At 58.7% G+C, this 24057-nt stretch overlaps 1 protein-coding gene across 5 annotated transcripts in view; it reads right to left on the minus strand.

Annotated features, from left to right (window-relative positions):
• The window catches only part of PRDM16 (PR/SET domain 16), a 320281-nt gene that overhangs the window by 37848 nt on the left and 258376 nt on the right, over positions 1–24057 (minus strand). For 4 of the 5 annotated variants that reach the window (XM_058304601.2, XM_058304600.2, XM_058304599.2 and 1 more), the window contains exons 4-5: positions 18645–18779; positions 2089–2191 (exon numbers count right to left, since the gene is read on the minus strand). In XM_058304601.2, the coding sequence (XP_058160584.1) occupies positions 2089–2191; positions 18645–18779 (238 nt within the window). Of the gene's footprint in view, positions 1–2088; positions 2192–18644; positions 18780–18984; positions 19069–24057 lie in introns of those variants that run through there. The other variant, XM_058304602.2, reaches the window with a different exon arrangement.

Here is a 24057-nt window from a genome sequence, read left to right on the forward strand (position 1 = left end):
CCGGGCGTGAGGGCGGGCGCCCCGTCTCCCCGCAGGGTGCCGGCACACGGGGTCCTCCGCTGCTTCTCGCCCCCCGGCGATGGCCCCCGCAGCCCCCCCAGGCACTGGTCGCCTTTGCTGGCGGGGCGGGGGTGCAGGGAGCAGGCCCCCTTCCCCTGGACCTCGGCGGGCCGGCCCCGGGGCAGTGCGGGGCTTGTCAAGCCCGTGCCTCGCTCCTGTACCTCGAGTTCCACCAGGAACTCTCACGGCAGAGTGGGAACGAGACAGAAAAATAAATCAGAGCCTAATGGCTTCGGAGAACTGGAGGGGACGCAATTATGTGGCATCTACATGCTAATCTACCAGAGTCGAGACTCAAAGGAACTCGAGAGCCTGCTCCAAATTCCAGCAGTGATAAGGGGCCAGTTGCTTTTAGCTGGGGCTGGGATAAAAGATTTTTTTTTACGATAATTATCGTAGTGAGGAACATTTTTGCATTTTCCTTTTCGGAGTTTAACTGGGGGTGGAGGAGGGGGTTGTTGGGGAGGCAAAGAAGTGAGTGATCTTGACAGAAAAGAGCAGGCAAAGTCAAATATTTGATGTTGGACTATTATGTGTTGAAAGCAATTAGCCCGCAAATGTTTGAGAAATTACTAGGGGTTGGAGGCAATAGGCACCGAGGGTTGTAAAGCCTTCTGGAAGAACGAGAGTTCACTATACACGTGAAGTTCCGTCGTCGAACACTCTCCCGAAATTAGGGAGATTTATCTTTGGCAGTTCTCACTTGTTATCAAAGATTCATAGGTCTTCTCGACAATTATTTTAAGGGAAATGAGACCTTCCCCCTGCTACCCGGATTTCTCTAATTTATTTTTCTTTCCCCACCAGCCTAATTAAAACCAAACTTTAGAAGAGGATCCGGATAAGCTCAGGCTCGTAAAATTGTCCTGTGGAGGTGATTTCCTTTCAGACAAGCCGGGGACAAAGAGCTGCGTGACAGAAGGTGCCTAATTGGGCCACACCAGATGGGTAAATCAAGGCAGGGTCCCCGTGCCTGGTGGCGGAGGCTTCCAGCTGACGCCAGGGTCCGACCGCTCCCCGGCTGAGCTGGGGCCGGGGTGCAGGGCGGGTGCTGGGAGAGGCTGGCGGCTGCTAGCATTAATCATTAACCGAGGGCTGCGGAGGGGACGCAAGGCAGGAAGGAGCCAAACTCCCTCCGGGCCGCGCTGGCTGCAGGCGTGGGAGTCCAGCGCTGCAGTGTGGGGGGGGCTTCTCTGGGAAGCTGGGTCTCGGCCTTGGGGCCGGTGCTCCCCCGGTCAAGGAGCTCCTGGACACGGTCACGCCCAGATGGCCAGGCCCCTCCTGCCTGCTCCTCCTCGGGCATTTGAAAGGGCCCCCAGGGCCCCGGAGGCGAGTGGACGCCTGAGCGGGGGGACCCGGGTGCGCATTTTGGAACAGCTTGCCCGTCGGGGCCTGGCTCCTCTCGGCGGCAAGGGGGCGGGAAAGCAGCTCAGGGTGCTTCGCCTTGGAGAGACGACGCCCGGGGCAGGTGGAGAGGAAGGAGAGAGCTGGAGCCGTATCAGCACCCAGCACCCAGGAGGAGTCCCGCCCCCACCAAGGAAATGCACCCGAGCGCACCCGTGGACTTTCTGGTTTTAACTGGAGAGCTGCCACCTGGCCCTTCAAACGCGACTGCCGCCAGGCAGGTGACCGCCAGCCCTGGGGCTCCCCGGGCCTCCTCCCAGCCACAGCACTGGTTCGGGGATTTTTTTTCCCCCGTCCTGGGGACCGCAAATGAGGCTGTCGTCGTTGCCGATAACGACGGGCTGAAAAGCAAACTGGAGCCCCCAGGACTCCCACGCTGCCCAGAGGCGATTCCACACGATACCCCTTCGTCCACGTTGTGGGAGAAGCCCCCCCCAAATTTGGGGGGCTGCTCGGAGGACAGAGCAGGAGGCGCACCTGGTGGAGGGGTGGTTGGAAAGAGGCTCGCCCGGCCTGGGTGGGGCTCAGCAGGGAGCAGCCACCCGCCCTGGGGGGACCGGGGGGCTTGGGGAGTGCCGGTGTCTCGGGGGTCCCAGCGGGGGCCCCTGGCTGGGGGGGGCTTACCATCCAGACTGGGCGGCTCCGCGCCGAGGCCGTAGACGCCCTCCTTCACGCGCACCAGCAGCTCCTCGCCCGGCTCGATGTCCTTGACGGCTTTGTAGTAGATCTGGGGGGGGGAGGCAGACAGGTGAGCCTGCGTCTCGAGGCGTGCCCACCCTGCCACCGAGGCGGCCCCTGCGGGTGTCTGTGGAGTGCCTGGGGGAGCCCTGGAGGCCCCTTTGATCCCGTTGGGGGGCCAAATTCAGTAGGCGACAGCCGGTGCTCCCGGGGGACGCCCCTGGGTCACTAGAGCTGGAGGGTCCCTCTTCATCAGCAGCAGGGCCTGGGTAGGGTCTTCAGGTTCTTTCCTTAATGTGTCGGCAGATGACGCCCCTTTGGCCACTCGGGCGGGGGGGCTCGGGGTCCAGAGGGGGTTGAGAGTGAATTTGGGTGTTTGTAAAAGTGGCCGTGGACCCGTGGCAAGGAGCCAGTGGTTCAAGATGCCGGACTGGGGTTTCCACGCACACACGGAAGCCACCAGGAAGGGGAGGGACCCCACGGCCATCTGGGGTTCTTGAGATGGGGACATCCCTGAAAGTGGGAGCAGGGGAGACCAGCCCTGAGGTCAAGGGGTGCTGAAACTGGAATGTTCAGCCCTGAGCCCTGGGCAGCGTGCCGCTCTGGCGCGTGCCAGCTGCAGCCGCCAATGTGCCTCCTGGAATGGCGGAGCCTGCCATGGAGGTGCCGAGGTGGAGGCCAAGATTTAGAAAGTTCTAGCAGTTCAGCAAGGGGAGCACGGCAGGGCTGGAAAGGGGCAGCGCCCAGACCACAGGCACTGCAGGCCTGGGGCGCGTTTGGGAGAGAGCCCGGCCCTCCCCGCCTTCACCAGCCCCCCGAGCGTGCATCTCAGGTCCAGAAATGCTGGGCACTGGGAGGCCTTCTCTCTGGGCTGTCCCCTGCTGGCACCCCACGCCTGCATGTGGCGGTCGGGTCTCTGCCATAGAGGACAGTGACCACGGGGCTTCCAGGAGCCTGCGGGCCACGGAAGCCACAAGGAGACCCAGGCCAACCCCCACCCCCCCGGCCCTGGGACGCCTTGCACTGAAGCGTCCCCAGGCAGCTTTCCCTGGGAAGCCCCTGGGGTCACGAAGGCAGACGTGGGGGAGCTCAGCAGACCCCGGCCGTGCGGGGTTGGGGGAGCATCTCCGGGGAGATGAGGCCGCCCCCTCACTCTAGCCCGCGTCAGGCCAGCCTGCTCAGGGGGGCCCGAACCCCAGACCCATCCGAGCACATGGCCTGGGGTCCCCCCTCATCCTGCCCCCAGGGGAGCATCTGGAAGACCTGAGCTCCCCGATGACCCATCAGGCCCCTTTCCCACCTTACGAACCCCAGAAAGACACCCAGTGACCGCTCACTGCGTCCCCAAAGCCCACCTGGAGGCAGACACGCAGCCAGTGGAGCTGCCCGGGTAGAAAAGCGCACCAGCACAGAGAAATCCTACCAGTGTGTCAAGACCCTCGCCGTGGCCTGCCGCAGTTATTTTATCTGGCAATCATTTTCAGGCAAGATGCTGAAATAATGAGAGGTCTTTTAAGTGGAGTCTAAGTTCCAATTTTGTATCTTTTCTAAAAACTCACACGGTGGCCGAAGCATTGCTTTAAAAAAGGAAACTTCAGCCCCTGCATTTCAAAGTCGGGCACAACTGCAGGTCGCTGTGGCCCCAAAGGCCCGAAGTCCCCTCACGCCTCCTATGGCAGGGGAGTCGGCAGGTGTGGGGGCTCCAGCCAATCGCACTTTTTAGAAATTTAATTTAATATTTTATTTTATTTATTTATTTCTCTCCCCTTCCCCCTCCACCCCGGTTGTCTGTTCTCTGTGTCTATTTGCTGCGTCTTTTCCGCTTCTGTTGTTGTCAGCGGCACGGGAATCTGTGTTTCTTTTTGTTGCGTCATCTTGTTCTGTCAGCTCTCCGTGTGTGTGGCGCCATTCCTGGGCAGGCTGCACTTTCTTTCGTGTTGGGCGGCTCTCTTTACGGGGTGCACTCCTTATGCATGGGGCTCCCCCACACGCGGACACCCCTGCGTGGCAGGGCACTCCTTGCGCGCATCAGCACTGCGCATGGGCCAGCTCCACACGGGTCAAGGAGGCCCTGGGTTTGAACCGTGGACCTCCCATGTGGTAGACGGATGCTCTATCCATTGGGCCAAGTCCGCTTCCCAGCCAATCGCGCTTTTATCTGTGCAATAAGCAGCGCACATCGCATCCAGCAAGTGCATGCTTAGTGCTCGGTCTGGCTGACTTGCGGCTCGCTGCTGCCTCCTCGCGCGTGGGTGCGGCCCTGTCCCGGTCCCCGAGAACAGCGGGGAGAGAGGGGCGGCGGCTCCGCGGGTCCCCATTAGGGGGTGATGTTGCCCCGGCAGCCCCGCGAGGGCGGGGGCGGAGGGGCTCTGACCTGCGGGCCCGCGCGGGGCGGGTGGGGGCTGGGCGCGTCCCACCTCCCTCTGGAGAGCCCCCCTTGTGTTCCTGTCACCCGCCCACGCCCCCACCTCGGCTGGCAGGGCCGCCCTGACGCCCTCCTCCCACCTTCAGAGGCAGACCAGGTGCCCGGGGACCCCCCCCCAGCTCCGAGGTCGCCTGGAAACCCCCCACCCCCCAGCTCCGAGGTTGCCTGGACCCGCCCACCTCCCCCCAGCTCCGAGGTCGCCTGGACCCCCCCACCTCCCCCCAGCTCCGAGGTTGCCTGGACCCGCCCACCTCCCCCCAGCTCCGAGGTCGCCTGGACCCCCCCCACCCCCCCAGCTCAGAGGTCGCCTGGACCCCCCCACCCCCCAGCTCCGAGGTCGCCTGGACCCCCCCACCTCCCCCCAGCTCCGAGGTCGCCTGGACCCCCCCACCTCCCCCCAGCTCCGAGGTCGCCTGGACCCCCCCCACCCCCCAGCTCAGAGGTCGCCGGGCCTCTCGGCGCTGTCCCGCGGGGGTGCCCTCCCGGCCACCACAGGAGGAAGCTGCCTGCCGGGGATCACTGCGTACAGCGGGCTCCCCCTCCCTCAGCCCCGGGCACCCACGGAACGGCTGTTGGGGTGCCCAGTATCCGGCCCTGTGCGCCTGGCGCCTGCGGGGACCTGGGGGACACTCTGGACACTCAGCCGGACCTGGAGCCGCAGGGACCTGGTGGCTCTCAGCGCCGGCCACCGTGGGGGGGGCGGCCTCCCTGCCTCTGGGGGGGAGCCGGGTTGACCCCACCTTCCCTAACTGGGCGGGCAGGCTCAGAGGTCCCATGGGAGACCCTTGCCTCCTCCCCCAAAGCCGCCACGTCTTCCCACATGTTCCAAATCCAACAAGCGGCTGATCCACCAGCGGTGAGGGCCACGGCTCCCGGTGGCCGCGTTTCAGTGGCGACTTCCGGGACAAAGGCTGGGATCCATGGCTGGGGCGGGTGGCAGGGGCCAGGGAGGCACTGCACATGGCGCGATCAGGGTTCCCCTCCATCAGTCCCAGGCGCCCCAAAACCTTGGCGCCCCGCGCCCTGCAGCCGGCCGCGTGGGGACCCGCGCCCCATGGGCGCCCTGGCCAGGCTCGCAGCGTTCTGGAAAGAGGGCAGAGGGGCTTAGTTCCTGGGGGAGCTGCAAGTCCTGGGGTCTCGGAGACACCCGCTTCCCAAGCACGAGGTGGGGAGGGCGATCCATGCGGGAGAGTAAGAGCCCGACGTCTCAGCGGCAGCCCGAGCGCCTGCCCCGCCGGCCAGCGGCCACCGCGCGCCCTGCGTCCCTCCTCCACGGCCACGGCCGCGGACCCGGCTGGAACGTTTCCTTGGGTTAAGGCTGGGGTGGGCAGGGCCTGCGCAGCAGCCACGCTCACGAGCCGCCATAAACGTCTGCGCTAAATGGCTTTAAAATGACGGTGCCCAACACAGCTGGGGGGTCGCGCCCCACTTGCGCCCTTCGAGGCGAGCAGCACCGAGCCGGGCGCACCTGAGGGCGGCCACCTCTTTCCTTCTCCCGTGTGTCACCCTCCAGGCTCAGAGAGGCGCCTCCCTCTCGGAAGATGGAGTTTGGGGACAAATAAGCAGCCGCTTTCTCAACAAAAGGCAGGGAAATTGCTCGAGAAAAGCTGGATTTGCACGGGTCACGTTCATTTAGACAGAGCCTTTTATGAAAGTGAACATCATGTTTCCCCCCGACAACCTTAAGACAAAGAAATATTTCAAATTTACAACGGCTGTCGGCTTTGGGTACTTCCCCCTTAGAGCTCCTGAGGCATTTAGAAGTACAGATCCAATCAATCACAAGAACACATTTCAAATAGGTTCAAATTCCACAATTTTCATACCTGCTTAATCTGGGAAAATTCAAACACATGAAAAGTCCCATCCAAAATACACGGGAGAGAACTTTCTAGATTGCAGACTAAAAGTCGGTAGATAAAATGCATGTTGCCCCTGTGGTATCAATGATTTTCTCGAAAATGGGTAAGGGACCAAGAAAACTTCTGGACAGTTTTCTCCTCGTTATCGGGTTTGAGGTCCTTTAAAGGGCTGTTGGACTTATCTTGAGAAAGATCACCCCACGCCACCCTGCATTTCTGGATCCGACTGCACTCAGATTTGTTAAAGCTTCGAGGGACTTTCCTCACAAAAGACGCGCGCGGCGAGCGGAATCCCAAGGCCTCCGAGAGGGACGCCATCGCTGAGGAGCGCGTGTGCCCAGTGGCCCCGCCGGCCTCCGTGGGTCTGTCTCAGGCCGCTGCTCCCAGGGCTGTTCCTGAGCCTGTCGCAACTCTCCAGAGCTGTGGAAGGGAGGAGGGGGTCGCAGGGCTGCCTTGCGGCTCGAGGCCCTGGCGGCCCCCATTCGGCTTATGCTTGCTGTGCCCGCGCTGGCCGTCTCCCTCTGGGAAGGGCCTGTGCCCCCCGGAGCCCCCAGCCCGGCAGCCGAGCACGCGGTGTTGAAACCCAAGACGGAGCCGGGACGGCTCTGGCGGCCGCCGAGGGTCTGGACAGCCTTCCTTCTCCTTCCCCCGAGCTCCTGCCCGGCTTCTGGAGCCTTCCGCCAGCTCCACTGGCTGCCCAAGTTCTCAGGGGCAGGAGGACAGCAGTTCCCAGCTCGGCTCCGTCTCCAGACTCAGGGACACACAGGCAATTCTTTCCTCTGGCCGAGGGAGGAAAAGGCTTTTGGGGTGGCTGGAATGTGCAGTGCCCCCCTCTTTCCAAGGGCGGCTAACGCAATTTTAAATTTGCGCCACAATCCTTACATTCGGTTGCTGTCAAGACATTCTGTCACCTTCTCCACGGCTCAAAACATTTAAAAAAATATTCTGTATTCTCTCTTCATTGGACATTTGTATCTGGATTATATAGAAAAATTTTTAGTCCATAGTTAAATGATCTTCAAGGTTCCTAAATTGTTTCTTCTAATAAAGTGTTCCGTTTGATTAAGAAGAAAAAGAATATGAATTTGCGCAGATGATAACCGCAGGTATGCGGTGGTGTGGTTCTGGCGTGGTTTAATTTATAGTCTTGCCAGGCTGGGGAACGGTTTGTTCCAAAGAGAGTCGTGCAAAGTGCGACAGTTTTCTGAATCAAAACAAACTGGTTATATTTTGAGTCTTTTGTGAACTGGTAAGAAATGCTAACACCAGTCCCCTGCCCTTGCCCCTCTCGTTTTCAACGGGAAAATAGTACCTGATTGTTGGAAGCTGCCACTGAAACCTGCAAATTAATTTTAAGATTCTAATTTTAAAAAATTGTGGGGCACCAGAGCAGAGGGAGTGAGGAAACGCGCCAGTGACAGGGGGCTGGCTCAGCATGATGGATGTTGGGTGCCTCTAGTTTAAATTGCAATCCTGGCAGATCACAGGCCGGGGAGAAGAGAGGGGTCTGAGCTGGGCGAAGGAAATGAAAGCAAAAAGCAAAGCGCCCTGGCCACCGGGCCGCACTGCGCAGCACCAGGTTTTCACACAGAGCAGGGCTGGCCGTCTGCGCGGGCCGCGTGCTTATCCGGCAGCTAATCTCCTCCCAGGGGGCCTTTGTTGGATGCGCTGAGAAGGAGTTCAGCCTTGTCTGCCTACCCTCTGGGGGCACTGGGGGCCCCCTGCTCAGCAGGGGCACTGAAGCCCGAGCTCTGCCGCCCGCTGGCCGACGGGCACGGCGCCCGCTCTGCTCTCGGCCTGGGCATGGGTCGGGACCTTTGGGTTTTCCCTGTGCCCGGCAGGTTGGGTTTGCTTTGCCGATCCGAGGATGCCGTCTGCAGCCCGGGGGTGGCGCGGGGCGGCTGCCGGTGGTCTCCACAGACCTGGGGGTCTGCGAGGCCCGGACGTGCGCCCCTGACGCAGCGCTGGCGCCCCCGGCCCCCTCTCCTGCCACCAACATTCTCGCCCCGCTGAGAAAACAGGAGAACCCGCTCTCTTCCGCCGGCCGCTTCCTCCCCTGTGCCGTTTCGACCCGAGCCGCCCGTTTTCTTTCTTATCGCGGAAACCAATTCAGGAACAAGCCCTGCCTGTGTCTCCGAAACCCTCCAAACCCAAGCGTTTGCTTCTCATTACGAGAGAACCACCCAGGGGTGATGCAAATGCCTCTCATCTTCCAAAGTGAAAATCAGGGGTGGGGTGAGGGAGGGAGAGGGAGGCTGGGGGCGGGGGCAGGGGGCCCCTGGGCTCGCTCAGATGAGAACGTCAGTTAGAGGCCGCGACGCGGCGCCCCAGGTGACTTCAGAGGTGCTGGGTTGTCAATCGAGGCGCTGCGGCTGCCTGCCGAGCACCCGAAAACCCTGGCAGAAAGGCTCGCTGTCCCCCGACTGTCTGCTGGGGGCCCTGGTACCTCCTGGCTGGTGCTCCAGGCCCAGGAGGACCTCTCGCCATGGCCTCGTTCCTTATGTGACAAACCACAAGCCACCTTGGAGGTGGCAGATTGGAGTTGGGGGCAAACAGCCCCCTGGCCTCCGCTACCTGCCCCCCCCCCCGTCATCAGGAGCTGGAGGGGTCAGTGGGACAACAGGCCAGTTACAGCTCCCGAGGTGGCCAGCAGGGAATGGGCGACGCCTCGGGGCTCCCCGAGTGAGGGTCTCACTGCACGGCTGAGGACACGGGCCAGGCCAGCCTTTCCTAAGGTCCCAGCGGCCACAGGGGTGGCACGGCCCCACTGGGCAAGAGCCATGTCCGAAGCAGGCCCTGGACCGCCCCGCCCGGAGAGGCAGGCCCCCTCCCGTGGTGTCCAGCCGCCAGGGCGCGGGCAGGGGCAGGCGGAGGACATGTGGTGGGTGTCTGCTGAGCCCTGGGGCTTGCCCCTTCTCCGGCCGCCTCCCCAAATCGCCACCCTCTGTACCAAGGCAGGGCCTCAGGGCACGGCAGGCGAGGCTGGGGCCTGGGGGCGGCGGTCAGCGACCGGGGAAGAAGCAGATCAACGCTCTGTCCACACCACAGGCTGCCTGGGGCCCCCGATGCTCGTGGTCTCACAGCTACGCAGGGTGTGGGGTGCTCCTGACACCCGGCAGCCCAGCACGGGGCCCCACGACGGGCTGGGGGCACGTCACTGCTCTCCCGCCCGCCGTCGCGCCAAAGAAGGCGGGGCAGACCCCTGCCGGGGGGAGACTCAGACGGAAAAGCCGGACGTAGGCTCATCGTCTCTGGGAAGCCGTGGCTTCCAGAATGTTCTCTTCATGAGGCTGAGACCCTCTCCTTTCCCCAGTCTCGTTTCTTCTCTGAAAATTGGTTTTGAGCTTAAAGATAACCTTTAAGAGATTTTCCCACGAAACGCCATTTTTATGGCACTCAGACATGGATTCCTTGTATGTGCATTTGAGAGAGATTGTTCATGTATGTACGTGTGAGAGAAAGTGCTTGCTCGTGTAGATGTGTGTGTGAGAGCTTGCTCACTTAGGTGTGTGTAAGAGTAAAATCGTTTACTTGTGTGTAATTGGGAAAGAGCTTGTTCATGCAGATGTGTGTGAGAGATTGCTCACTTCTGTGCGTGAGAGAGTTTGTTCACTTGTGTGTGCATGTGTGAGCGATAGTTCATTTATGTGTGTGAGAGAAAGAACTTGTTCACTTAGGTGTGTGAGAGAGCTTGTTCACGTATGGGTTGTGTGTGAAAGAGCTTGACCACTTAGGTGTGTGTGCAAGAGAAGCCTTGTTCACTTAGGTGTGCGAGAGAAATTGTGTGCAAGAGAAGGCTTGTTCACCTCTGTGTGTGTCTGAGAGAGAAAGCCTGCTCACTTAGCTGGGTGTGCGGGTCTCTGCGACTCCTGGGAAACCCGGGGGAAACTCTTGGGGCTCTGGGAAGTTTGCGAGGCGCCCCTCCACATCATGCCGCACTTCCTGCGCAGCACCCAGGAAAGCGGCGGAAGAGGCTGGTCAACTGCAGCAAAGACCGGCCGAGCTCTCTTGGGGGTCCGCGTTGCCCATTGCCCACTCTCGCATCGTGGCTGGATGGTGCCAGAGAGGGACGTCAAAAGCCACGTCCCCAAGGTCGCTGCTTTGGAGTAGTGACCTCGGGTCACTGGGGACCGTCTCTGAGGGTGGCCCCAACCAGGCGGCAGAGGAGCTGACGACAGGACACTTCCTTGGAGCTGCCGGGGACAGTCCAGCCGCAGGGGCGGGGCCGTCAAGAAAGCAGAGTGTGGGGGGCTGGGGGCAAATCGCCCGAAGCCCTCCTGGCCCTCTCGCAGCCCCTGCCCAGGGCAGTTTGGGGGGCCCCTGGCCTTGCTCCTGCTGGAAGGACGCACTTGAGAAACTCCTCTCCGGCGTGTCCTCTCCCTCCCAGGTGAAAGTAGCACGAGACAAGGAGCATGCGTGGGAACCATTGCTGGGGACGCAGGCCCTCCTGCTTTAAGTCTGCAGGGCCAGGCACGGAGAGGGAGACAGCGTGTGCCCGGGCAAGCAGAGGGGAGATTCAAACTCATGGAAGCGAGGATTCCTGAGGCCACCAGGCAAGTACAAGCCCAGCACAAGACACAGGCCGGAAGAGACGGGGGCCCTGCGCTTGGCACTCTCCTTGGGCTGGCCTGCCTGGCAGGGGCTGAGCTCGATGGAGAGCACCGGCCAATGCAGAGCCCATTTGCAGAAACGGTGGAAAGTGCTTTTTTTGGGCTTGGTTTTGTAAGCTCCTGACATTCCAGAAAATCTCTGTCACATTACCAGCTGGTTACAAATGAAAAAAAAATACCAAAAACAAAATATAAGGTATCTCAAGGAATAAATCCTAGAGTTAACATTTTAGAATATTAAAATGTATAAGGAGCAGGAAATGATTATAAGACAAAGAAATAGGAAATGACAGCCCATCCAAAGGAAGAGATAAAAATCATCAACAAGAAAACATCAACAAGGAACACAAGGTGTGGACATACGGGACAAAGACTTGAAAAAAATGATCTTAAAGAAATGATCAAGGAGATGAAGTAAGATACAGAGAAAGAACTAAAGGATATCAGGAAAACAACGAAGAAACAATATGACAATCTCAGTCAAGAGGTAGAAATTTTAGAAAGAAACCAAACAGAACTACTGGAGCTGGACCACACACGGACATAAAGCACTCCCAGCAGGGTTCCAACAGCAGATCGGAGCTGGCAGAGGAAGGAGACAGTGAACTCAAAGACGAGGCCCTGGACATGAGCCAGGGCGAGGAGCAGAGAGCAAACAGATTCAAAAAGCGGAAATGGCCTAGGAGACCCATGGAGCACCATCAGGGCAGGAAGGGGTCCAACATGGAGAGGAAGGGATGGAAGGAATATTCAAAGGAATGACAGAACCTCCTAAATTTAGCGAACGATGCACCTACGCACACCCAAGGAGCCTGGAGAACACCGAACAGGACAACCGTGAAGGGACACGCATCGCGTCATGTGTCCACCACCCTTCTCAAAGGTGAAGGGCAAGGAGAGGCCTCTGCAACCTGCAAGAGGAAAGCAGTGTGCTGTGGACAAGGGAGTCCCAATTAGACTGAGTGCCGATTTCTCATCAGCAGCCACGGAAGCAAGAAGGCAGTAGGTTGAAAAAGTGCTGAAAGGAAACAACTGCCAGCCAAGAATTTTACATTCAGAGAGACTTGTTTTAAAAAATGAGGGAAAGAGGAAGGCAGCCCCAGACAAACAAAAGCGGAGGGAGTTCGCCACCGCTAGACCTGCTCTCCGAGCAAGGCTACAGGCATTCTTCAGCCTGAAGCAAAGGACACTAGACCCGGGCTCAGAGCAGAAGAGGGAGAGAAAGACCTGCGGTACAGGCAACCATTCGGGTAATTATAAATGCCAGTGCTATTGTAGAGTACTGTTTGCTCTGGAACTCCACTTCTGACTCCCTGCAGGTATTAAAATGCAAATACATAAAAACAATGATAAATTGATGGTTTTGGATATACAATGTACAAAGACATAAAGATAAGTATGAAAAAAGGTGGGGCGACGGTGAGGTCGAGGAACAATGTATGTGCATGCTATTGAAGACAAGCCAAATCCAATAGGATTGTTAGATACCGAGGGTGTTAAGTTTTAACCCCATGATAACCACAAGGAAAATATATGAAAAAGATATCCATGTAGAAATTTGAGGGCACTCAATACGGTACAATACCAAAAATCATAAATATGCAAGCAGGCATTAACAGAAGAATTTAGGGCCAAGGAAGGTATGTTACAAAGGCTAAATATAAAAATGGCAGAAGAAAGCCCTGTATTGTCAGTAGTGACTTTAAATGTAAGTGGATTAAATTCTCCAGTCAAAAGGCAGCAGTTGGCAGAATGGATTAAAAAGCATGACCCTGCTTTATGCTGTTTACAAGAGCCTCACCTGAAATCCAAAGACATAAGAGAGTTGAAATGAAAGGATGGAAAAAGTATGCCATGCAAGTAGTAACTCCATGAGCACTGGAGCAGCTCTCCTAATATTGGACTTTTACAAGGGACTGTTACGATAGCCACTGCATACTGAGAAAGGGGTCAATTCAACAAGAAGGCATAACAATTCTATATGTACCTAACAGTGGAGTCCCAAAATACATGAAGCAAATACTAGCAGATTTGGAGGGAGAAATGGAATGTTAGCGTAAGAGGTTTCAATATAGCGCTCTCAATAATGGATACGTCATCTAGACAGAAGATCTACAAGGAACTATGAGACTTGAGTGATACTTTAAACTCTAGGAGATAAAAATATGGAACACCTTGCCCTACAGCAGCATTTCTTTGAAAAGAGCAATAAAATTGATAAACCGTTAGCTAGACTTAAGAGGAAAAAAAGAGAGAGGACAGAAACAATTAAAACAGGAAATGAAAGGGGGGACATTACTACTGATCCTACTGAAATAAAAAGGGAGTATAAGAGGATACTATGAACAACTGTATGCCAAAAAATTGGACAACCTAGATGAAATGAAAGAATTCCTAAAAACACACAACATGCCTAGACTAACTCAAAAAGAAATGGAAGATCTCAACAAGCCAATTGCCAGCAAAGAGATGGAATCAGTCATCAAAAACCTCCCAACAAAGAAAAGCCCAGGCCAGATGGCCTCACAGGGGAATTCTCCCAAACATTCCAGGAAGAATTGACACTAATCCTGCTCAATCTCTTCCAAAAAACTGAAGAGGAGGGAACACTCCCTAATTCATTCTAGGAGGCCAGCATCACCCTCATACCAAAGCCAGATAAAGAAACCACAAGAAAAGAAAATGCAGACTAACATTTCTTGTGAATATAGAGGCAAAAATTCTCAACAAAATATTAGCAAACTGAATCCAAAAGCGCATTAAATGAATTATACACCATGATCAAATGGGATTTATCCCTGGTATGCAAGGGTGTTTCAATGTAAGAAAATCAATTTCTGTAATACACCACATTAACGGAACGAAGGAAAAAGCAGATGGTCATCTCAACTGATGAAGAAAATGCACCTGATAAAATCCAGCATGCCTTCTTGATTAAAACACTGAGAAAGCTATGGAAGGAAACTTGCCTCACCATGATAAAGGACATACATGAAATTCTCACAGCTAACACCTTACTTACTGGGGAAAGACTGAAAGCTTTTCCTCTAAGATCAGGAACAACACTGAGATGCCCACTGTCACCATTGTTAGTCAGCCTCGTCCTGGACGTTCTAGCCAGAGCACAGAAGAAAAGAAATAATTGGCATCCAGATTGGCAAGGAAGAAGTAAAACTGACCCTATTTGCAGATGAAATGATCCTATATACAGAAAATCCTGAAAAAAAGTCCAAAACAAAGCTCCTAGAGCTGGAAAATGAACTCCGGAATGCGGTGGCATACATTGAAAGGCAAACACTGGCTGTATTTCTATCAATTAGAAGAAGAAATCAAGAAAAAGTCCATTTACAATAGCCATTAAAAGAATTAAAAATCTAGGAATAAATCTAACCAAGGATGTAAAGGCCTTGTATGCAGAAAACAGAAAACAACAGAGCATTGCTAAATTAAATCAAAGAAAACCTAAGTAAATGGAAGGACTTTCAACCTTCATAACTGGAAGCCTGAATATTGTGAGATGCATTCTACCCCAAGCGGTTAGCAGATTCACTGCAATTCCATATAACCTTCCCTGCAGCAATGGAAAAAACCAATCATTCAGCTTATACGGGCTGGTAAGGGGCTCCGAATAGCCAAAACCATCTTGAAAAAAGAGCGAAGTTAGAGGGTCACACATCCCGATCTTAAATCTCATTACAAAGCCACAGCAATCTAACAGGCGTGGTACTGGCACAAGGACAGACATACAGACTAACGGAATCAAGTTCAGTGCTCAGAAACCAGGCCTCCCTTTGATGGCCACCTGCTTTTTGACAAGGGGGCAGACACCACCTGGGAAAGGACAGGCTCTTTCCTGTAGTGCTGGGAAAAGTGGACGTCCGTTTGCCAGAGAATAAAGGTGGACACCCCCCTCACACCTTATACAAAAATCAATTCCGAATGGATTAAAGACTGAGTCTCAGGGCCAGAACTGTCAAACTCCTCGAAGAAAATGCAGGGAAGCCTCTTCAGGACCTTGGGCTAGGCACTGGTTTCTTAGACTCTACACTCAACGCACATGCAACAAAATAAAAAACATAAAGGCTAAATAGGACCTCATAAAAACTAAAAACTTTTGTGCATCAAAGGACTTTATCATGAAAGTAAAATGACATCCTGCTCAGTAGGGAAAAATATTTGGAAACTACGTAACCTAGAAGTGTTAAACCATGCAGGTTATATAAACAAATGCTTCAACTCAAAAGCTGAAAGACAAACAATTAGAAAATGGGCAAGAGACTTGGACAGACATTTCTCCAAAGAAGATATACAAATGTCCCAGAGCACATGAAAAGACGACGACCATCACTAGCCATCAGGGAAATACAATGAGTTACCATTTCAGACCCACTAGAGGGGCTACTCCTAAGAAATGGGCAATTCAAGTGTTGGAGAGGCTGTGGAGAAACAGGACACTCATTCATCCTGCCGCAGACGAAAACTGGCGCAGCCGCTGCAGAAGACAGATTGGCGGTTCCTCAGAAAGGTAAGTATGGAACTGACACATGACCTGGCAATTCTACTCCCAGGTACACACTCAGAAGAAGTGACGGCAGGGGCTTGAACGGACTTCGCACACCGACGTTCGTCCCAGCATTGTTGGCAATGACCAAAGGATGGAAACAAACCAAGTGTCCGTCAACAGATGAACAGGCAAACAAAATATGGTATGGAGACACACAGCGGGAATATTAAGCCCAGAAAAGGAATGAAGTTCTGATACATTCTGATGCGTGGATGAACCCTGAAGGCTGAGTGAAAGAAGCTACACGCAAAAGGACAGATATTGTGTGATCTCACGGATATGAAATCATCAGAATATGCAAACTCAGATCAGGATCTAGAATGCAGGGCCAGGGTGGGGGTAGGGCACGGGGAGAAAAGGTTTAAAATGTCCAGTTTCTACTTGGGGCGACGGACACATTTTGGTAATGGATGGTGTGATGGTGATACGACATTGTGAATGTAATTAACAGTCCTGAACCATAGACCTGAATATAGTTAAAAGGGGAAATTTTAGGGCATATATATATATAGTACTAGAATGAAAAAATTTAAAAATCCATGAACTGCACAATACAATGCGCCCTAAGTTAAACCGTGGACCACGGCTAACAGCACTCTTGTAAAAATGTGCTTTCAGCTGTTGTAACAGATGCAGCACACCCAGTGTTCAGTGTTAAAAATGGTAGTGTATGGGAACCCTGTATTTTATGCAGGATTCTCTAATAAAAAATTATTATTAATATTTGAGGGAAGTTTTTATTTCAGCTGCACGTAGGGCCAAAATTGAGTTGGCTGCTTTGCAGCCCCTGTCTTGCCATCGTTGGGACCAGGAGAGAAATACTTTCCCCTGAGGTCGCATGGCCGTCCCCCCGGGAAAGGGCAATTCCACTCTGGAGACTTAAAACAATAGCTTGAAATCTATGACATCCCTTCCGAAAAGGTCTCCTCAAAAGTCATTTCATTCTATTGACAAATACTTATCTGAGAGCAGTTTTTCATACAAGTATTGGAGTTTTAAAAAATGATTACCCTTTAAAGGAAAACGGATCTCACAAGCCGCTGATTTTCCTTCAATAGCTGGAAGTTGAAGCTGAGACTTTAGGGGGAGACGCTGGGCCCCCGTCTTCTCGGCCCCCCTTCCTCCCTGTCCCCCTGCCAGGCGGGGCCCCTTCCCATTGGCTCCTGCTTCCGGAGGTTTCCGAGGCTCACTGCCACACGGTCTGTGGCACCCAGACGTAAAGGGGGTGTGGGGGGGGCTCGAGCTGCCGCTGGGGGTGCCCGCTGGGCTCTGGGCCCGGCTCACATGTGCTTTCCAAGTGCCTTCTGAGTTTGTGGCTTTGCTTCAGTCCACGGGCCTCAAGCGGGAGAACCTGTCCCAGGAGGCTGCGCCCAGCGGGTGGGGGGTTTGGAGGTTGTCCTACGCAAGCAGCGGCGCCAGATGTATTTCAGGCTCCAGGCCGCGGCTTCCCAGCGGAGCGCGAGATGGGGGATGAGCGTGGGTTAAGTCCTGGAGCCTCAGCACGGCGACGGCTTACGGAGCACCGGTTCTGACCGCACGATCGTTCAGTTTTTAAAGAAACGCGCACCACGTAGAGGCCTACTTCAGTGCTTAAGGTTAGTTCAAAGGTAAATATTTATTTTTAAAAATTAAAAAGAAACATGGGCCCTTCATTATCCTCATCTGAATCTCACAAAAGTGGGACACAGGCCCTGCGGAAATCCCAGGGCTGCCCCTCGGCTTCCGGGCAGGCGACGGCGGGACGCCCCGGCCTCCGCGAGCCGAGCTGGGGGGGGCAGCGGAAAGCCCGCGCGCTCCGTGTGCGGGGAATCGGGTCCTGCTTCCCTCGCTCACACTTTCATCAGAAAGAAGGCACGGGTGATTTCAAAGCTTTGTTCTAATGCTTACGACTATTCTTTTGTGTATTTCTGCATTAGTTTTGTCAGTAAGAAAAAAAAGGTTATTAAACATTTTTTTTTTCCTAGTGGAAATTCAGGAAGTGCTGACCGCAGAGGTGGATTTGCCCCACTGCCCCCTCACGGCAGCTGGTACTGGCTCGCGTCCGACAGAGGGGTGGCTTGCTTGGGGCGGCGTCAGATTGCCCAGTCTTGGTTCTCCGTGTTTTTTGGGGGGGCTCGAGCCTCCTAACGGTTTGTGTAGCCATGTGAGCATGCCCTTTGTCTTGGGGTCTTGGGAACAATTTTAAAAGTTGTCCAACCCTTTGACCAGACAAAATCTCATCTATATCCCCAAAATACTAGAGCAGAAGCGAGCCTCTCTGAATTGAAGTGGTGGGGGCTCCTGAGGCACCTCCGCGGGGAGCCCAGGGTCACAGGCACGGCGGGGCCCGGGGTCTAAGGGTTGGCGGGGGTCCCTTACAAACTTAGAAGGAGTCACGAGGCGGCGCGGGCATGCTCTGCGGTGGCGCAGGAGCCCGGCGCCCTTGGTGAGCCCAGAGGAGCTGTGCATCGCCCCTCCTCGTCAGCCGGCGGGTCTGGGCGGCTGAGAAGGGCAGCAGGACACCTGCTGTGCCGGGTGGCAGGGACGAGCGGGCGTGGGAGACCCCAGCCCAGGAGGGGAAGGCGCACCACCCAGCGGTGGGGGGCGGGCGCGGTGGCGCCCAGGCTGGCCAGGGGCCGAGCTCTCGGCGCGGCTCTGACTCAGTGTACCGGCTGGCTCCCGCAAGGACAGGACTCTGCGCCCAGAAAGCTGCTGTGCCCGGCCAGGCCGCCTCTGCGCTCCAGGCTTTTCGGCACAGTGCAGCCCCTCCCGGAGGAGGCTGCTGGACGGCGCCGTCCAGACGCAACGCGCACAGGCCCTTCCCTGCCCCGCTTCGCTCTATTTCCAGGTGGCTGCGGGTTCGGATTCTGCCTTTTGGCTCCGGGGCCCTGTCGGCCGCCATCCGGAGCCTCCGGGGCAGGACGGTGGGGCGACACTAAGCCAGGCCGGGCTGACCCCGTGCGGGCGCGCGCCGATCCTCTGCCTCGGCCCCCTGCCTCGCCCCGGCCGCCTCGGAGGACGACGCGGGGGCGGGACGTGCCGCGAGCAGAGCTGGGACCTACCTGCTCGTTGATCTGACACATACTGAGGTTCTGGTCGTCGCCGGAGCAGGCCACGCGGATGTACTTGAGCCAGCTGCCCGCCGCCGTCTGGCTCGCATCCACACAGAACTTCTCGCTGTCCAGGTCCTCGGAAACCTGCCAAGGAAGAAAGAAGAGGGTTGGGGGGTGTCTCCGTGCCCGGGTCCACGTGGGCCCCCCCTGGCTGGCAAGAAGCCAGGCTCTTTGGGCTCCGGGGTTTGGGGGGCCATGGGCCCTCAGACGCTGGTGCGGCCGCCCCCCACCCCGGCACACCCAGGCCCGCGGGGGGCAGGGGGAGAAGGGCCGGCTCGTCTTTTCTCACCGGACACATCCCTGCCCGGCCAGGCAGTGAAATGAGCTCCCGGCGCGCACCAGCTCCCCAGGGGCGCAGCCCACACGGGAGAAAGCCAAAGCGGCCGGGCCGGGGGTGCAGCGGGCGAGAGAGAACATTCCGGAAGGTAAAGGTGTTGCTGGGGGTGTGGCTGCCTGAGGGCCCGTGTGTGAGCGTGCGCCCGCGTCGGGGGCAGCGGGTAAATCAACCTGAAAGCAAGAGAAGCATTTCATCTTCTCACGGCTGGAAAGTTTCCGTTTGACACCCCGGCGGCCCGATGGTCTCGTCTTTGCCCCAACACACGTCCTCTGCTGGAGGGCCCCTCGCCGGCCGCGCCAGGGTGTCGGCTGGGAGCGCCCCGTCACCGTGCGGCCCGAGCCCTGCCCTCCCCTGCTGGGAGAGGGGTTCCCAGGAGGCGGCGGGTTTGGGGAAGGTGGCTACAGGGGGTTCCAAGCCTGACGGGAGGGGGTCCCGGCGGCCTCCCAGCCCGGGCAGCTCTGCTCGGACACGAGGGACCACGGTGGGGCGGGGGCCGGGGCCACGGAAGCAGGTGGGCCGTGTCCAGGTGGGCGGGCCGAGAGATCCAGCGCCGGGGCGGGGTCCGAGCCGCCCCAGCCCAAGCAGAGCAGGTAGCAATTTCTTGAAAAGGAAAACAGCAAGCGTTGGCAAGGACGTGGAGAAACGCGCACGCTCGCGCCGCGTCGGTGCGCGTGTGAAATGGCGCCGCCGCGGGAAGTGGCTCGGCACTTTCTCGAGAGTTGAACACGGGGTTACACGGGGCGCGGCGGTTCCATTCCAAGGTGTGTCCCCCCAAGAGCGCTGGAAGGCGGGCTCAGACGGACGCGTGCCACCAGTGTCCACAGCCGGCGGCGCCGGGCACGTCCGCCGAAAGTGGAAGCCACCGAGCGGCGGCCGATGGAGAAACGTGGGCCAGCTGCACGGAGGGCTCGCGCTCACCCGCAAGGAGGAAAGACAGGTGCGGCTGCGACGCCGTGCGCCTGGAGGCCGTATCCGCAGGAAAGGGGCAGCGCAGCCCGGAGAGTGTTGTCTGTTTCCAAGTCTACGAATTGTCTGGAACAGGCAACTTCCCGGGGAGAGAGCAGAGTGGGGGGCGACGGGGCGTGGCTGCGGGGACCAGGATTTCCTTTGGGGGCAGTTGAAAGCGTTTGGGAACTAGAGGTGGTCGCTGCACAACACTGTGATGCTCTGTACCAATTGGCGCTGACTTGTTTACTTAAAACGGTTAACTTTTTGATGCACGGATTTTACCCTCATTGAAAAACAACAAATGGCAGGTGCCCGGTGGAGGCCACCCTGGGCCGCAGGCTCTTTCTCCTGGGGGCTCTGGGTGAGGCCCCGGGCGGAGGGGAAGCTTCTGTCCACCCAGGCTCAGAGCGGCCCTCCTCCAGCCGGGGGCCGGGCTGCAGGCGCTCTCCAGGCCCGAGGCCAGCGCTGGAGGGATGGCCGAGCGCGGGCAGGCTTCCTCCCTGCCACCCAGCCCTCGGCAGGGCAAGCGAGGCCTGGTGGGGGCCAGGCCCCAGCATGCCCACATGGCCCCCGCCCTGGGGCAGGAAGGAGGGCAGGAAGTGGGGGGCCAGGGGCAGGTGGGCAGGGGTGGGACAGAGCCCCCTCTCTTAGCTCAGAGCAGGTGCCCTCGAGTCAGGGCACCCCCAGATCACAGCCGGCGCTGAACCCAGGATGTGGTCAGGCTGCCCTGCTGGGCAGGGCCCCTGTGTGGGGTGAGCCGTGGTCCCCGAAAAGACCCAGGGAAGTCTCCCCTGCCCTGGAGCATGATCTTATTTGGAAATAGGGTCTTTGCGACGGGTCCAAAGCGACGGGGTCCTGAATAAAGGGGAGAACTGGGCGCGGGGGTGTAGGGAGGGCACCCAGGGAAGGTGGTGCCCCCAGCAGGGCGAGGCGGTGGGCTCCTGGTGGGCGGGGGTGGCCTTGCCACACCTTGATCCGGGGCTCTGGGTCCAGCGCGGCGTGTCGTTCGCAGCCCCCCTCTAAGTCACCTTTTCAGCAGCTCTGAGAACTCCCAGAGTGCCCCAGACAGAGTGTGCCAGGACCCTCCGTCTCCCCTCGGGCCCTGGCTCATGCGGGCCCGTTCTGGAGGAGTCGGGTGCCGCCTTGTGTTTGGGGGGCTGGGGGTCCCGGGGGACCTGCCTTGTGCGGGGGCAGCTCAGCCTCGGCCGCCTCCCTCGGGCCTCTAGGCCTGCCCTGAAGTGCGGGCAGGTGCCTCCCGTTGTCCTGCCCTTATCCCAGGGGACCGCCACCTGCCCCCCAAATCCTGTCCCTCCCCCAGCTCCCAGGCCACCCCGGGGACTCCCACCCTGGCTGGGATGGGGATGGCAGGGGGGTGGTCTGTCCTGCCCCACAGCAGGGGGCGTGCAGGGGCTCGCTGTCACAGGGGGGCTGCCCCTGTCCTCCGGGAGCTGTCCCCACCACCCGCCACCCACAGAGAGACCCCGCCCTGGCGCTAGCACCCACACGGGCACCGCGCAGGTTTCTGCAGGAAACCAGCCCCAGGCACACCTGCGTCCGCGGCACCTGGTGGCGGGTGCGACCTGGCCACAGCCTCCGTCAGAGACGGGGGAGAGAGGCTGCCCGGCCCCCAGAGCCCCCACTCCCACTGGGCCTGCCAGGGTGCCCGGTGGGTGCCCCTCCCAGTTCCCAGCCCCTGTGCAGAAGTGCAAGGCACTCCGAGACTGTCTCTGTCCCTCTGTCCCTCTCCTCTCTCTGTCCCTCTGTCCCTCTCCTCTCTCTGACCTTCTGTCCCTCTCCCTCTCCCCTGTCTGAGGCACAGTCTGGAGCTGGCGAAGACGGCACCACAGGGCCCGCCCTGCCTCTTCGTGGGTCAAACCGCTCCACCAGGCCACGGGCCTGGCTGCAACTGCCCCCGGGCTTGGGGTCCCCGGGAGAGCAAGGTGTGTAGCTGGTGCCAGCTCGATGCCTGCAAAAGCCCTTCCACCCAACTGGTGCCTGTGTGTGCGTGCATGTGGAGGCAAGCGTGCACAAGCAGGCACGTGTGCATGTGGGATATATGCACACAGACATGTACCATGCCTGTAAGCGTGACACATGCGCGAACCTGTGGGGTTTCAGTGTAAGCATGTGCATCCACACGTGTGTGGTGTTCATGTGCACACATGTGCGCACGTGGTGCCTGCACACATGTACAGCTGTGTGTACACACGTGTGATTGCACGTGTGCATGTGTGCATGTGTGAGTCTGCCTGTGTGTTGGGGGGCCACTCGGGGGGTCCTGGGGTGGGGGAGCAGGGGTGCTTTGGGGGAGGACGGATTCGCCCACTGAGGCAACGCCCCTGAGGCTGCCCTCCCAGGCCCTCTGGCCACTGCGTGCGCCCATCCCTGCCTGAGCCCCCACCCACCACGGCCTGGCGTGCCCACAGCCCTCTCCGCCTTGCCCTCCCTGGGTGCGGCAGGGAGGTCCTGGGATGTGAGTTTCAGATGCAGGTGTGGGGCCTGCCTGGTCCCACAGCAGCTGGTCTGGGAGGGGCCTCCACTCTGCCTCCTGCCCCCGGGATTCCACGTCCTCCATGGCGTGGGGCTCAGTCCACACAAGGGGCAGGGCAGCTCTCGCCCCTTTCTGGTCACCAGAGACCCCGTTCTGGGCTCTGCGAGGGCTTCTACCGTGGCATGGCGGTGGGACAGGCCACGGGGAGTGGCCGGCTCAGGGCCGCCCCGTCCTCCTGCGCCCCTGGCGGCTGCGGGTTTGCACCACGTGCGCAGGGGCCCCGGCACACCTCGGCCGGGCCACAGCCGCTTGCCCTCGGCGCCTGGAGTGGGCGCCGACCGCCCCCTGCCCGCTTCCCTGCAGGACCCCGCCACCCACCCGCCCGCCCGCGGGATCGCCGAGGTGCTGGATCACTGGGCGTCGCTTGGCGGCAGGGGCCTGGCATTCCGCTCGCTCCCCCTGCCCACCCTCGCGCTGCGCCGCAGCCTCACGGGACGAGCCCTCGGCGCAGGACAGCCTTCGCAGGGCGCCGCTTGGCCGTGGCCCGAGTCCCCCGCTCCTCCCCTCCGCCAGGCTTGACGGCGCCGTCCCCTCCTTGCACCTTCCGTGGCTGGAGGAGGCCCTGGCTGGCCCTGCCCTCGAGTCCTCGAGGCTTGTGTGGGGGACCCGCGTGTCCTCTCCCCGGGGCTGTTGTGCACAGGCACAGGAGCCTCCTGGCGGGGCCGGGGCCACGCCTCTCCCTGCCCCTGCGTGCAGGCCGAGTTTGTGGGGTGCACCCCCCAGGGCCCCCGGGGCCTGGCTTCCCGCCTGGGGCCGTGCCACCGCTGACCGCAGCGAGGACGGAGTGTGGCGGGCTTCGCGCCTCCTTCCCTTCCCCTCCTCCCTGGGCCTCTGCAGGGGTCGTGCAGGGCCGTGGCGGGTGCACATGCTTCACGTCGCTTTGTGCCCTGAGCCATCCCGGGATGGCCGAGCCCGGGGCTCTTGTTCCCACATCACGGAAGGGGAGACGGACTGCGGGTCACCACGCTGGCTTGGAGCAGAGCTGGTCTCCCCCCAGGCTGCCGGACCCCAGAGCCCAGCCGCAGCCACTGCCCTGCGCCGTCCTGGGGCCCGGGCAGGACCGGGCGAGGGTCTCCTGGCCCCGTGCCACAGACTGCAGAATTCTATGACCTGGAACCAGAGAGCAGGTGGCGCCGACACTTGTCTACAAGACAGAGTGAGGCCAGCCCCGCTCGGCGGAACTCAGGTCACCCGGGTGCCTCAGGCCAGGCCCCCGGGCTCAGGTGCCCCTGGAGACCTGGGACGGGGGGCCCTGGTGGCGGGAACACTGAGAGGCGCGAAGGTCACATGGACAGGCAGCTGATGACCGCTTCCCGCTGGCCCAGAGAGGGCTGGGGCCAGGACCAGGGCTGGGCCGAAGGGCAGTGGCCTCTGTCGGGTGAGGAGCCCGCCCTGCTGGGCCCAGGCAGACGCCGCGCCGGCTGGGCGCTGGGCGGCCTCAGCTCGGTGTCAAGGCTTGTAGCTCTGACACCGCCAAGGTTAGCCAGGACCCTCTCCAGGCAGGGGCTGAGGCCCAATTTGGTCTC

Source organism: Dasypus novemcinctus, chromosome 9 (genome assembly GCF_030445035.2).
Source record: "Dasypus novemcinctus isolate mDasNov1 chromosome 9, mDasNov1.1.hap2, whole genome shotgun sequence".
Lineage (NCBI taxonomy): Eukaryota > Metazoa > Chordata > Mammalia > Cingulata > Dasypodidae > Dasypus > Dasypus novemcinctus.